Below are 13,963 nucleotides of genomic sequence, written 5' to 3' on the forward strand. Positions count from 1 at the left end.
TTTTGTTTTTTTACTCACATGAAAATATTAACTTTGTAGAATCGAAACTCTGGGTGACCCAAGAATTCATACTGGGGAATAGAAGCTTCTGAAGTTAATGAAATGGTTCTTATGAGAAATGACTGGATGGCTTATACTTGTCTACATGGCAAACTTGGAATCATTCTTCAAAACCCTGTTCAGAAATCATCTATAAACCCTTAGATCTGTACATCTTTTCATGATCCCCTCCTTGGGAAAAATTAGCCATTTCTTTTATTCTATAGGCACAATAGTACCTATATATATATTTCTGTGGCCATATACATACTATAGTCTAGTGTAATGATGTGTTTGTACATTGCTGGTCTCCACTTTGATCAGAAACTCACTGGGTGTAGAGAATATAACTTACCTGCACTGTCCAATCACCTGCCTACATGGCTGGATATTATAGTACTAAATGAATGAATGTATGAATGAATGAGTAGTCCACACTAAACAGGTGGCATCAGTCAGATAAATGGCATTTTGTGGGTATTTTCTGAGAAGTCCTGCAGTTACTAAATTTAAAGCATCACTCTGTCATGAAAAACTTCCCTAATTAATTTTATAATAAACTGAGTATGAATGGTGGAAAAGACAGGTTGAGTATCTGTTTCTCCCTGGATTCCTCATGCAAACTGAGTGTTCCTCAGTCTGTGGGACCCCTGATTTAGGGGACTAGATCTGAAATTCCACAGAAATCTCCACATGAGCCCAGGAGCTGCTGTTAAATTCCTTCCTGGACTCTTGAACTCCACAGAAGGCTCAGATATCACAGACATTTGAACTTTGTAACTAATGTGATAGTTTTTGAACCTACTCCTCAATTTCTAATTTTAACGTCTTTGTAATAAATGAGCCTGATAACTAAAAGAGATGATTTTAGGACTGAAAGGGACTTCTTTATTTTACTGATTAGGAAGCCAAGCCTCCGGAGAGACGGGCAGTTTTCATTAGTAGAAGGCGCACTAGAATTGAAGTCAAATAGGTCAAGTCTTGACTCTGGGGCTCAAATCACAGCCTCTTATGGCTATGATCAGAAGCAGCTTACTTAAATGTTTGGAAGATCAGTTTTCTCTCTTGTAAAGTTTGGGTCACAATCCGTCCCCGTGGGTCATGACCAGGGATTACTGAGATATTGTGTACCGGGGTCCCAACTGTGATGTCTGCACAGAGCAGATGCCTAGGAATCTTTAATCTCTGCCCTTCCTTGCCCTAATCCTGCTCCTCACTGCAGGGTTAGGATTTAGAAGTTTTCCTTGGGGCATCATTAGGATACATTGTTGTTTCTAGCTTACTGGACAAGACTCGGGCACATCAAGGACACCCCTTGCCAAGGAGCTGTGTTACATCAAGGTTTGAATACAAGATTCAGGATTTCTTACTTTAAAAACAATCTCCCTTCGGAGTTCCACATTTTATTGCTTGTTGGTTTTTTCACTTTTTTTGCAGTGACAATTACGGCACCCTCCCAGTCAACCATTGACTGTAATTTAAGTTTGTATAATTATGAAAATTAGCAAGATCATTTCTGAGAAGCACTAGGGACTCAGCAAAGCGTATAAACATTTTAGAAAACTAAGATTTATGTAACCTAATCAATTTTCGATTTTTTAAAAATTGCATTCTAAAACAAGAAGTTTAATATCTGTGCTAAATTGAAGGGATCTGGGCTGGTAGGGAGCTAAGCATCTTTTAAGCACTATGTCACGCTGCGGGCATCACAAGACATGAGTCAAGTAGAAGAAGCCGCAGTCTGCTCTACCTTCTCATTCTCCCGGAGTTCATTTGTCATTTTCAAACACAACTTATTTTTCTGTCTTTCTCTTCCCTGTAAAGGCAGAAACCTGTGGGTTCTTGTTGTGGGGCGCTTCCCAAAGGAGCATAGAATTGGGATTCCAGAGTTCAAATACGTGGCCAACATGCACGGAGATGAGGTACGTATGTGGCTCGAATATCTGAAATGTCACCAGGGAAACTTTCTCTTGAGTTCCATGTGAATGCTGAGGAAGCAGCACAAATTGTACCAAAGACTCTAGAAAGATCTTCCCACAAGGCCTTCTGAGGAACCAGGGTCCAACGGCCACCACAGCCAGCGCCCTGGGAGGGTTCCCGGAGTCAGTTCTGTGCTGGGGCTGGAAGAACCATGGAGCCGAGCTCCGCACTACCAGCCAGGTCCCCGGAGCCCTTGGGGGTGGCTTCTGCCGCCTCCCGGTGGGCAGCAAGGTGACCAGCTAAGGAGCTGGATTCTATTGGAGCTCAAAACAATCCAGAAGATCCCAAATAGCTCATCTCAACTCCTAATATCTATTGTTTTTGAAGCGTTTGTCACCTTCTCTTAATCGTGTACTCCATGTTTTCAGTACTGAAGTTTAGACGATCAAGTTTATTAGGGTTCTCTCATTCAACAAATGCTCTTAAATTTTATATTCATGTATTGCCTCTTTTCCAACCTTTATGGGATAAACTCTATTTTGGGTTTTGTTTGATGTCATGTTATTTATTTTGTTTTGAGATTACCCCCCCCGCCACTTGCCAGTCATACCTGCAGGGATTTGAGGGTGCTCTTCTCCGTTTCTTCCCTCCCTTCCTCAGTATCTGAAGAATGTGGCAACTGCGATATTTTCTGTTCGCCAGGCCCTCACACTCCTGGGCAGTCAAGTGGAGGGGAGAGATAGTTCCCAGTCATCACAGTCAAGAAAATTTACATAGAAATATGGGTAACACCCTATAGAATGTAATTTAAGGATAACGTCAAAGTAAATGCATAGTGCAGTAAGTACCACCTACCGACTTGTTAACATGCTTGGGGAATTTGCAGTAGTGTGGGAGGCGGGCTTTAATCAGATGCTGGGCTCCCTGCCCTGGCTTAACCCTCCCCGACCCCGGGCTTTCCTGACACACGCAGCCTGCCCCACCTGTCCTGCTGGGAGAGGGTACTTTGCAGCTGGAGCCCAGATGCAAACAAACGCTTGCCTCTAAGGAAGGGATTGGCCTCTGTGAGTAGATGGAAGATCAGTGCCCCCCCCTCCCATGACTCCTCAGTTCAGTACCAAAGCCACAGTGAATGCTCCTATCAAAGACTCGATATCGCCGGGAGTCTGACCAATATTGTCGTAATAAAACAACTGTTTGCTGCAGTCCACAGCCCAGACTTTCCTCTTGTTATACAGTCTACTGATCAAGATCCCATGGAATCCATTTTAGTAAGAGACCTACAGCACTCATGAAGTTCACCAGTTTATTTATTGAATTCTTGGCATTTCAGAGGTTGCAGTGTGCTGCTCAGAAATAGTTCTCTGGACTGAAACTTTCAAAGAGAAGCCAGAGTCCTTTCCCTCGCTCAGCTCCGAATCTGCTTATTCCTCACATGCACTTCCCCAGATTACTTGCTAATAATATAGCCAGTCACATCCGGGCTCTCCAGTTCACTCTGACTCTTTGAAGAATGCTAAGAACTGAGATCCAGAAGAGGAAAGGGCCCAGCGTGTTTGGGGGTGGGGACCTGAGGCCTGTGACCCCTGCTAGTGTCCCGGCTGGTAGCAGTGTCAGGGCGCTGTGGGCCATTGAGGAGCTTGTCCTGGATGTGAGATCTTGTGGGGACAGTGACGGCTTCACACAGGAGCTGAGGAGTCTGTGAATAGAGGGTCCAGCCACCTTACTCAGCCTTCTTCCTCTCTCAGATCCTTTGGAATTGAAAGAGTATTTTCAAGGACCCACTGTTAAAAAGCGACATGGTTATAAAAGCAGGGCGCCTGGGTGGCTCAGTCAATTTAGTGCCTGACTTTGGCTCAGGTCATGATCTCGTGGTTTGTGAGTTCAAGTCCCTGGAACCTGCTTCAGAATCATTCTCTCCCTCCCTCCCTCTCCCCCTCTCCCCCTCCCCCCATCCCTTTCTGTCTCCCTCCGCCTCCTCCACTCATGCTCTCTTACTCTCAAGAATAAATAAAACATTAAAAAAATTTTTAATAAAAAATAAAAAGCTACATGGCTAACATCTTAGGGCAATGGTTCTCATCTTTAGATGGATTCTTCGCTGTTCTGCCACAGATTTGAGTGCCGACCTCAGGGTGTACGGATCTTCTATAGGAGTCTGCAGGCCTCATGTGGAGAATCCCACAGGGGACATGTGTGCACGCAGCGGCATGGTGGGCACAATTGACCACACTGTTTTTAAAGTGTTTCTTCCGGGTGCATGCGTGCCCAAGTCAGTGGGTTAAGCGTCTGACTCTTGATTTCGGCTCAGGTCATGATCTCCAGGTTCATGGGACGGAGTCCGCGTCAGGCTCTGTGCTGGTGGTGGGGGGGTCTGCTTGGAATTTTCTCTCTCTCTTCTCTCTCTCCTTTCTCTGCCCCTTCCCCCCTCTTGAGCACACACTCTCTCAAAATAAACATTTAAAAAATAAATAAAATGTTTCTTCTCTTCCCTGGACCACACCCCACAGAGGTGTGTGTTCCCACGCTCAGTACCACAGCCTGACGGTCGCCAGCATCAGTGGCATGAGGGAGACCGAGTCCTGCTGAGTGTGCCTGCTGCTTTCCCCCATGGGTTTTACTTTACCTCCCTATGCCTGGTCTTCAATCCAGTCTTCTTAAAGTTAAAAATAATCTATTGTTATTATAAAATCAGTCATGTGCATCTTAGAAAGAATATAGGTAAACAAAACACTGTATTTGACCTTCCAAAGATTAGTGCCGTTGATTCCTTACTATTTATGCTTCTAGATGTTTGTGTGTGCACGCGTGCACTTTTATTAAATGAGCTATGCTGATTTGCTATTTGTAGTATTTTAAAGTTAATACTGTCTACCCTCTCAGGTCAGTAAGAGTTTGTCCTGTCTTTAACTTGTACTCTACTTCCTAGTTTCTCAAAATGTCCCCCCACCCCCCGTTGTCCTAACCAGGATCCTGTCCAGGCTCATGCATCACATTTGGCCGGTATATACCTTGAGTCTCTTTTATTCTAGCATTTAAAGGATCTTTTCGTGATTCTAGACTTAATAAAGAAACCCGATCAATTATCTGTCTTGCAGAATGTCCCTCATTCTGGATATTTTGCTTCCTTTCTTGCTATCATCCAACTTGTGCCTCTAGTCCCTCAGTTTCCTTTCAACTGGAAGCTGAATTTGAAGGTTTGCTATATTTAGGTGAAACTTTTTGGCTAATATACATCTTAGGAATTGTACAAATGGGCTAATTTGGTTGGTGCTGAAGGTTTGCAAAAATGCAGACTTTGGGTAGCAAAATCAACTTAAAGTGGCCCCTTTGCAGTCAAGTATTATTATAAAAGAAGTGATGTTAAACCTATTCTTGGATACTGTTTTTCTTGTCTTTAGTCACCCTGCCGTTGGCTCACACCCTTCCAATGCCGCTGGCTCACTACACCATGTTGATCAGACTGGCAAGTTTCCTTTTCCACAGCGCTTTACAGGCAACATTAACAAGCACGGGCCACACTAGGTGCTTCTGCTGCAGACATATTGCTTAGTCCCGGTTACCCAGAAGGGAACCAGGTTCGTGCTGGTCCTAGGCTGTCTGAATCCGAACCTGAGCACCGAGCCTTACCCAGCTATGGGTCTGCCTCCTTTACTCTCTTTTCTGTCTTCTATGGGTTCTGTTGTAACTGTTTTCATTTCTGTGTATAGATGTGTGATCTGTCACAAATTAGTTCTGTATGGATGGATGCCTGGTTGTTACAGTGCCGTTCAGTGAGAGGACTGGGGCTCGTTCTTCATGAACGACAAGAGTACAAGAGTGGCGAGCTCTTAGACTGACCCTGGAATAAATGCAGGTCCCCTCTCTGCCCTTTTTTCTCCTCCCTGCTCTCCCCTCCCTGATTGCCGTGGAGTCATACAGGGTAGCTAACAGACAGAGCACCCTTTGATTGGCCTTTGTCACGCTTGCCTGTGATGAGACTTTGTTACCTGATGTCGTTCTTTTCAGAACATGGGAAATGTTTCTGAGTTTCTGCCTTTCTCATTTTAGTAAGACTCGCAGGTGTCTTCTAGTTCATCCAGGTCCTCCGTTTGCCGGCACACTGGCCTGTTGCATTGTCAAAGCCCGATTCTAGTTTTGATTTATGCAGGCTCCGAATCGGCCATGCAGACATATCTGAGGTCTAGCGAGTGTTTCCCATGGAAAGGGAGGATGCCAGCACACACTGAGCGGGGCTCCCTACTGTCCCCTTCCTCCACGAATATCGATGTTGTTTGAGAATGGGGTCTCTGTCCCCTTTGCCCTTGCCCTCCCCCTGCTACTGGGTGGCTTTGTAGTAAACTACAACCAGTAATCTACAGTCAGAGTTCTACTGAAAGCTGGGGCCACCTCACACCTTCAGCCTAAAGGTGGGCAGGAGAGAAGCCTGAGAAAATCTCAGTGTTTCTTCTTCAAGGCCTCCTCATACTGTTATGCTCCTGTCTGCTAGCTCATGCTTTTTAAACTTGGGTAGAAAAAAAAAATCTTGGGTAATCTCTACATTGTTAAGACGTCTCTAACTCCTCTCTAATGGAAGTATTGAAGTGAGACCCAACTATGTGCTGAGAAAGTTGAGTGCCAATGGTTTTAAGCTAATCCAGTAAATAGGCAGAGTACAGGTCATGGTCAGGGTTCACAGGGTTCCCTTGACCTCAGGGCCCATGGTCCTAGGTAGTACAGTGGGTAGGTATTCACTATGTTCTTGTTATGCTTAACTGAATTGCCAATTCAGATGCTTTTTTCCCCCTTAAGCTCCTATTTCTTAAACATCATTGAATTATTGTTTACTCTGATGGGTTATTCGGGTATAGACTTTTGAAATAGCCACATCACACATAGTTTATTATATTCTAGATATATAAACTGAAAGCAAAAATACTCCATTGATAACAATGACCATATTTTTCAACCTAAAAATAAAGGATAATGGATAAATGATTTTCACACACCTTCTAGGTATGAGACAGTTTTTGAGGGGTGCCTGAATGGCTCAATCAATTAGGCATCCAGCTTTGGCTCAGGTCATGATCTCACAGTTTGTGAGTTTGAGTCCCATGTGGGCTCTCTCCCTCCCTCCTCCCCTCCCCTCCCTCCCTCTCTCCCCTGCTCATGTTCTTTCTCTCTTTCAAAAATAAGCTTTAAAAAAAAAAAAACTTTAAAAAAAAAATAAAAAAGAGACAGTTTATGCAGGATGTAGTCTGTGTCCCTAGATGTTTGTATTTAGAGGGTATTTAATGGTTTAGATGAACATTAAGACATAATATCTGAATTTTGTATATGCTGGAAAATCTGGAATGTGTAGCTAACATGCAGTATAGGTTCCAAATATACTAAAACAAACAAAGCATTTCCTTCCAGATGCCATTGGCCAAGTTCTTTTTTTCCACCATTATCTCAAATGATAGCAAAATGTCCTTAGTTAATGCAGCATGGTTTTGGATCATTAATTGAGGGGGGGGGGGGGCAGTATGAGACAAAATATTCCAAGTAAAGTGTCTCATTCCTTTTGGGCATGTATTAAATTTGTCCTGTACTTGTCCTTTTTCTCTTCATCTCTATGTGTGGTGAAGCTGGACTAGGGTGATCAGATATCCCGAGTCCTTGGCACGATCAGAATCATGAGCCCTCACTCCTATAAAAGGCATTCAGTATTGAAAATTGTTCAGGCGCCTGGGTAGCTGAGTGAGTTAAGCAACCAACTCTTGATTTCCGCTCAGGTCGTGATCTCAGGGTTCAGGCCTTGTGTTGGTCTTCATGCTGACAGCGTAGAGTCTGCTTGGGATAGTGGATAGTCTCTCTCTCCCTTTCCCTCCCTCCACTCCTCTCCCATCCCTTCCCTCCCCCTTTGCTCCTCCCCTGCTCTCTCTCTCAAAATAAACTTAAAAAAATTGTTGAAATAACTTGATCATTTATATATCTGCCCTCATTAAGCAGCCTAAGTCCCCATGTTTTCAGAAATTTCCTCCTTAGAATAGTCTTGACCTTGTAATGAAATTTTTAACAGTAATCAACAATCATTTATTCAATATATGATATACCCAGAGCTGGGCAAGATACCAGGGCTACAAAGAAAGCCTGTTAGGTTCCCTGCCCGCAAGTCTTAGGTGATGGAGTGGGGAGAAGCTGGTCAGTCAAGGTCAGTCGGGCCACTGTAAATCTATGTGGGCAGTGTTAGGATGGCACAAGCGTGCAGAGTTCTGGAACCCCATTGGCAGATCATGGAACCTGGACTTTGAGAGACCAAGAGAAAGTGTGCTAGATAAAGTAATATTTAGGCTGATATTTGAAGAAGGACTTAACGAAGCAGTCAGACAAGTGAATTACTTTGGTAACACCCCATCTGCGGAGTCCCAGAGCTGACGGGCTTATGTTTTTCACGGAGAAGCTGCATTACAGTGTAGCATTTAAAAACAGATTCCATCATTAGGATAGCTGGGTTTTATGTGTTCTCTCTCTCTCTCTCTCTCACACTCTCTCTCTCTCTCTCACATCACCTATATTGCAGACTCTTCCAAAAATTTTCTCTACTGTTAAGAAACATTCTTTGAAGAGCTAGAATACTATTTTTATCTACCTAGCAAATTCCACCTTGACTGTAAACTAACACCACTGGAGAATTTATTTTCTGCTTTCTAGGTTACTTATTGCCCTTTTAACTAGCAGATGAATGATCAGTGAGTTTCCAGAAGCTGGTGCGTTGATCCAGTCTTTCAGTCTCTTAATGAGGATTCTCATAGGAAGTCTATACCCTCACAGAAAGGAAGTGAGCATGCTAAATGAAAAGCTGATTAAGTTATTGGGGATTGTTTTGACCATGTTCTTTTTTAAAATTTGGACTCCTAAGGTTTCATATTCAAAGACCTAATTTAAAAGAAAGGCGGTTTATGCATAAAACATGAATGAGTGCTTAAAACATTTATATTAAAATTGGGAAGAATTAATTTGAATAATATTTGCCATATACCTGCTGTTACAAAGGCAGCAAAATATAGCCCACAGAAAAAGAGACCTTTAACTCCCTGAAATTTTATGTTTTACCTCAGCATTTTTAAATTTTATTTTACAAGTATTTTTTAATGTTTATTTTTAAGAGAGAGAATGAGAATGAATGAGCAGGGGAGGAGCAGAGAGAGAGGGAGCTACAGAATCTGAAGCAGGCTGTGCTGACAGCTCAGAGCCTGACACGGGGCTTGAACCCACTAACCGCGAGATCATGAGCTCAGCCAAAGTTGGACGCTCAACCGACTAAGTCACCCAGGTGCCCCCCTCAGCAATTTTTTTTTAAATTTTTTGTTTTATTTATTTTTGATACTGAGAGAGACAGAGCATGAGAGGGGGAGGGGCAGAGAGAGAAGGAGACACAGAACCGGAAGCAGGCTCCAGGCTCTGAGCTAGCTGGCAGCACAGAGCCCGATGCGGGGCTTGAACCCACGAACGTGAGATCTGACCTGAGCCGAAGCTGGAGGCCCAACCGACTGAGCCACCCAGGCGCCCCCCCCTCAGCAATTTTTAAATTAACTCTTACTTGGTTCTTTACCATAGTTCCAAGATTTTAATTTATCCTCTGTAGTTACCGACTTGTGATTTGTTTTGGAATGTGGAGACAAACAGAAAATACTTTGGTTTTACATTTATTTACTTGAAAGAATCATGATTTTATTATTTTTGTAAAGTATATAGATTTTCTTGAAAAAATAACACTAGGAAAATAAAAGGAATAAAAATCACTCAGAAATAATCATACTTAATATGTGTCAGACATCATTCTAAAGATCTATGGATTTCTATAATAAGAGAATGAGAAGGATTAAAAGGATATAAAATAAAATGTGTGTCATATTCTGTTACCCTTTAAATAAGTAGGAGATTTCATTTTACTTGAACAGAATAAAACTGAAGTGAAACCAAAATAATTGGTGAACTTGAGAAGTATTTTCCCAAAATAAGAAATTATCAGAAGATTCTTCTAAAGTCAAGAAAAAAATTAGAGAAAACTCTGAAACTGTAATCATTTAAAACATATAATTTTTTGAGGCACCTGGGTGGCTCATTCGGTTGTGTTCGACTTCGACTCAGGTCATGATATTGCAGTTTGTGAGTTCAAGCCCAGTTTTGGGCTCTGTGCTGACAGCTCAGAGCCTGGAGCCTGCTTCCGGTTCTGTGTCTCCTTCTCTCTCTGCCCCTCCCCCTCTCATGCACTGTCTCTCTCTCTCTATCAAAAATAAAATAAAACATTAAAAAAATTAACATTAAAATAAAATTTAGGTTTTTATTATTTTTTTAATGTTTAGTTTTGAGAGAGCTAGAATGAGGGGGGTGCAGAGAGAAAGTGAGACACAGAATCCAAAGTAGGCTCCAGGCCTACTTGTTTTTTTAATTAAAAAATATAGTGAATTCTCATCATTGGGGATTATAAAGCAAGATCTCTCATAGGTCTTTGGTTTCACAATCACTGGTGATACATAATTTTAGGTGAATATTTTCATCAAGCTGCGACTTATTTATTTAAGAGAGCGAGTGCACACGCACTCCGGGTAGGGGTAGAGGGAAAGAGAGAGAGAATCTTAAACAGCCTTCATGCTCAGAGCCCAGTGTGGGGCTCAATCCCACAACCCTGGGATCATGACTTGAGCTGAAATCAAGTCAGCTGCTCAACCGACTGAGCCACCCAGATGCCTCGGTCCTGCTTTTTAAAAAACATACATTAGAAACATACCTAGCAAAATGGTAACGACACAAAGGTTTTCATTTTTCATGTAAGGGAAGAGTGAGCCAATTTAAAGAAACCAAATAGCAGTAGTATAGATAATATGCAGATAGAAGGGCAAAAAATTGTGAGGGTGATATGCAAACGACTGAAGTTTCAGAAATGTGAGGATGTGGCAGTCAGACACACAGGTAAGGCAAACATTGCACAAAGCTGCAATAGGAGACTATTAAAATCTAAAACCTATGTAAATTATGCTTACTCCAAACTTGGACTTTCCGCTGTTGAAATGTATGTATGTCTAACGCGGTGCTTCTCCGCCTGTCATCGCTGAGACCCGCACGGCGGCCTCCGGCCCCGGCGCACATTCTCGCGGGGGCACATTCTCGCGGGGGCACTCGCGCCCTGGCCCGCTCTGTACCGCCTCCGCTCCACTGCTCCACGAGCAGTCCTGGAAGGCAGACAGATTGGAATCGTAATAACTTTTATTCTACCTCATTCATTTTATTCTACCTTATTCTAAAAGCAAATTATTTACAGGTAGGTACTTTTTTTAAAAATTAACTTTTTAAAAAATCTTTGCTGACAATTTTCGGCACACCAGTGACTGATTGCTGCTTCCCAGAGTATGCGTGTGTCTGAGAAACCCTGACCTCACAACCGGTAGGGTTGTCTACTAGAATCCCTTGAATTCTTGAAATCCCTGGGAATTTGTGCTTTGGGGACTGTTTTTCTTCCTGACCTAATACTTTCTCATTTTCTCTTTAACACATACAGACTGTTGGGCGGGAGCTGCTGCTCCATTTAATTGAATATCTCGTAACCAATGATGGAAAAGACGCTGAAGTCACGAAGTTAATCAACAGTACCCGGATACACTTGATGCCTTCGATGAACCCAGATGGATTTGAATCTGTCGTAAAGCCCGACTGTTTTTACAGTAATGGAAGGTAAGGACGGGCTAGTCTATTTAAAACAGAACAACGACAGGAGCACCTGGTGGCTTCGTCGGTTAAGTGTCCGACTCTAGATTTCAGCTCAGGTCATGATCTCATGATTTGTGGGTTTGGGCCCCCTGTCGGGCTCCATGCTGGCAATGTGGAGCCTGCTTGGGATTCTCTCTCCCTCTCTCTGCCCCTCCCCAGCTTGCTAAGTAAATAAATAAACTTAAAAAATACATAAAACGACAACAAGGCCCCCTCAGATCGTAGCCAGTGGCGCTGTTAGTGAACCAGCTCATAGCCTGTGTCATGTCATTGCCATGCTGAAAACTCCTCCGGCTGCCACTGCTTTGAGGATGAAAAGTAATGTCCTGGAGAAGGCTGCTTTACTCCTGTGCCCATCCTACTGCTCACCCTTGCTCCCGCTGCCGAGTCCCCTCCGTCCCCAAGAATGACTTGGCGCTTTCCCGCCTCAAGCACTGGGCACACCTCACTCCCCACTGCTCACCCCTCACACACTGCATATCAACGTTTCCCCAAAGACTCCCTCCCTAACCTATCCTGTATTAGGTCCTCGGTTCATCTCACCTGCCACTTTACCTTCATAGCACAAATTTTAAGGTCTGATTTCTATTTTTCTCATTTTTTAAAATGTTTATTTTTGAGAGAGAGAGAATGCAAGCAGGGAGGGACAGAGAGAGGGGGGAAGAGAGAATCTGAAGCAGGCTTCAGGCTCCAAGCTATCAGCACAGAGCTCAATGTTGGGCTTGAACTCATGAACAGTGAGATAAAGACCTGAGCTGAAGCAGGTCGCCCAACCCACTGAGCCACCCAGGTGCCCCTGAGGTCTGATTTCTTGCTGAATGTCTGTCTCCTCACAAATCTGTAAGCTACCTGGGCTGGGAATCCTGTCACCAGTGTTCCTCACTGTTAAATCCTCAGGGCCCAGCTATGCCTTCAGTAATTACCAGTTGGTTTATTAAGCCAGTACAAGAACTAACCAAAGAAGAAGAGGGAGTCTTGTAGTATTTCTCATTTAAATAGTTTATTTGGTTGCGCTTTACCTCTGGAAGTTTGGAATTTCTCCAATGTCTAGTATACATTTATATTTGTGCAAACATTTGTTTGCTTTTACCAAAAATAAAATCTCCCCACTTGATTCCACTCAACTTTAGGCTTTTTCTAGCATGGCCGGTACACTTTCCAGAAATAAATTTGTATAAAGTAGTGTATTCCTGTTATCAATTGCTATTTAACAAAACCATCCCCATATTTAGCAACTTAAACCTTTTTTATTTACTCTCAATTCTATAAGTTAGGACTTTGGACAAGACAGAGCAAGGCCTGACAACCTCTGTGCCCTGATGTCTGGAGCCTCAGCTGGGTGTGGCAGAGACAACTAGACTGTGTCTGTGGAGTCTCGATCCTGTCACCTGAGTTCATTTCTCCATGCAGACTGTTCACGTGGCTAATATCAGCGGAGTCTCAGGGTTCCCAAAGGAAGTGTTCCCAGAGCAAAACCCCTGACACACACACACTTAGCAAACCTCTGCTTACATCCAGCAGCTACTATCCCGCTGGGGAGAGCACGTCACATGGGAGGGGCCGCAGTCACGGGAATGTCCAATGTGGTTCACTGGGGGCCACCAGCACAACCTTCCTCACCATCCCAAGCCCTACAGTCACGTTTGGAAAAACACCTGATGGCCAAACCAAAGTTTACATGTTGCATGAGTCTACTTCCTCACATACTGTCAATAAACTCTAAAATACTCCTTTCTTTTAAAGGGAAAACAGTAACTACTATGACCTGAATAGAAACTTCCCAGATGCTTTTGAATTTAATAACGTGTCAAGACAGCCTGAAACTGCGGCCGTCATGGAGTGGCTGAAAACAGAGACATTCGTCCTCTCGGCAAACCTCCACGGCGGTGCCCTGGTGGCCAGTTACCCGTTTGACAACGGTGTTCCAGGTGAGCCGCCACGGGCCCGGCTCTGGCTTCCTGAGCCCAGAGTGGAGCTGCGCACTCTGCGTCTGGAGGGGACAGGTCTTCTCGTGCTGCCGCTCTGCCGGGGTCAGAGGGCTCCGGGTCTCCTCACTGCGCCGTCCTTCCCGCAGTCTGTAAACCGTACATGGGCAGTGTGGCTGAGCTGGCCCCCCGACAGCAATATATGAGATTCATTGGAAAAATAATAAAATTGGGTTAGAATACCCCCCAAAGGGCAACATGACTGAAAGAAAATAAAACCAGAACAACTTACATTTCTTTGCTAATCACATTAGTGGTAATTGCTGACTCCTTTTAAAACTCTGTGG

The 13,963-nt window shown here is 43.6% G+C and overlaps 1 protein-coding gene across 1 annotated transcript in view; it reads left to right on the forward strand.

The window, feature by feature from the left end:
- Positions 1-13,963, forward strand: part of CPM (carboxypeptidase M) — a 67,125-nt gene that overhangs the window by 35,806 nt on the left and 17,356 nt on the right. The window contains exons 3-5 of the mRNA XM_029955456.1: positions 1,864-1,961; positions 11,483-11,655; positions 13,435-13,811. Coding sequence (XP_029811316.1) covers positions 1,864-1,961; positions 11,483-11,655; positions 13,435-13,811 — 648 coding nt within the window. The remainder of the gene's footprint in view (positions 1-1,863; positions 1,962-11,482; positions 11,656-13,434; positions 13,812-13,963) is intronic.

The sequence above is a fragment of the Suricata suricatta genome, chromosome 10 (genome assembly GCF_006229205.1).
Source record: "Suricata suricatta isolate VVHF042 chromosome 10, meerkat_22Aug2017_6uvM2_HiC, whole genome shotgun sequence".
NCBI lineage: Eukaryota > Metazoa > Chordata > Mammalia > Carnivora > Herpestidae > Suricata > Suricata suricatta.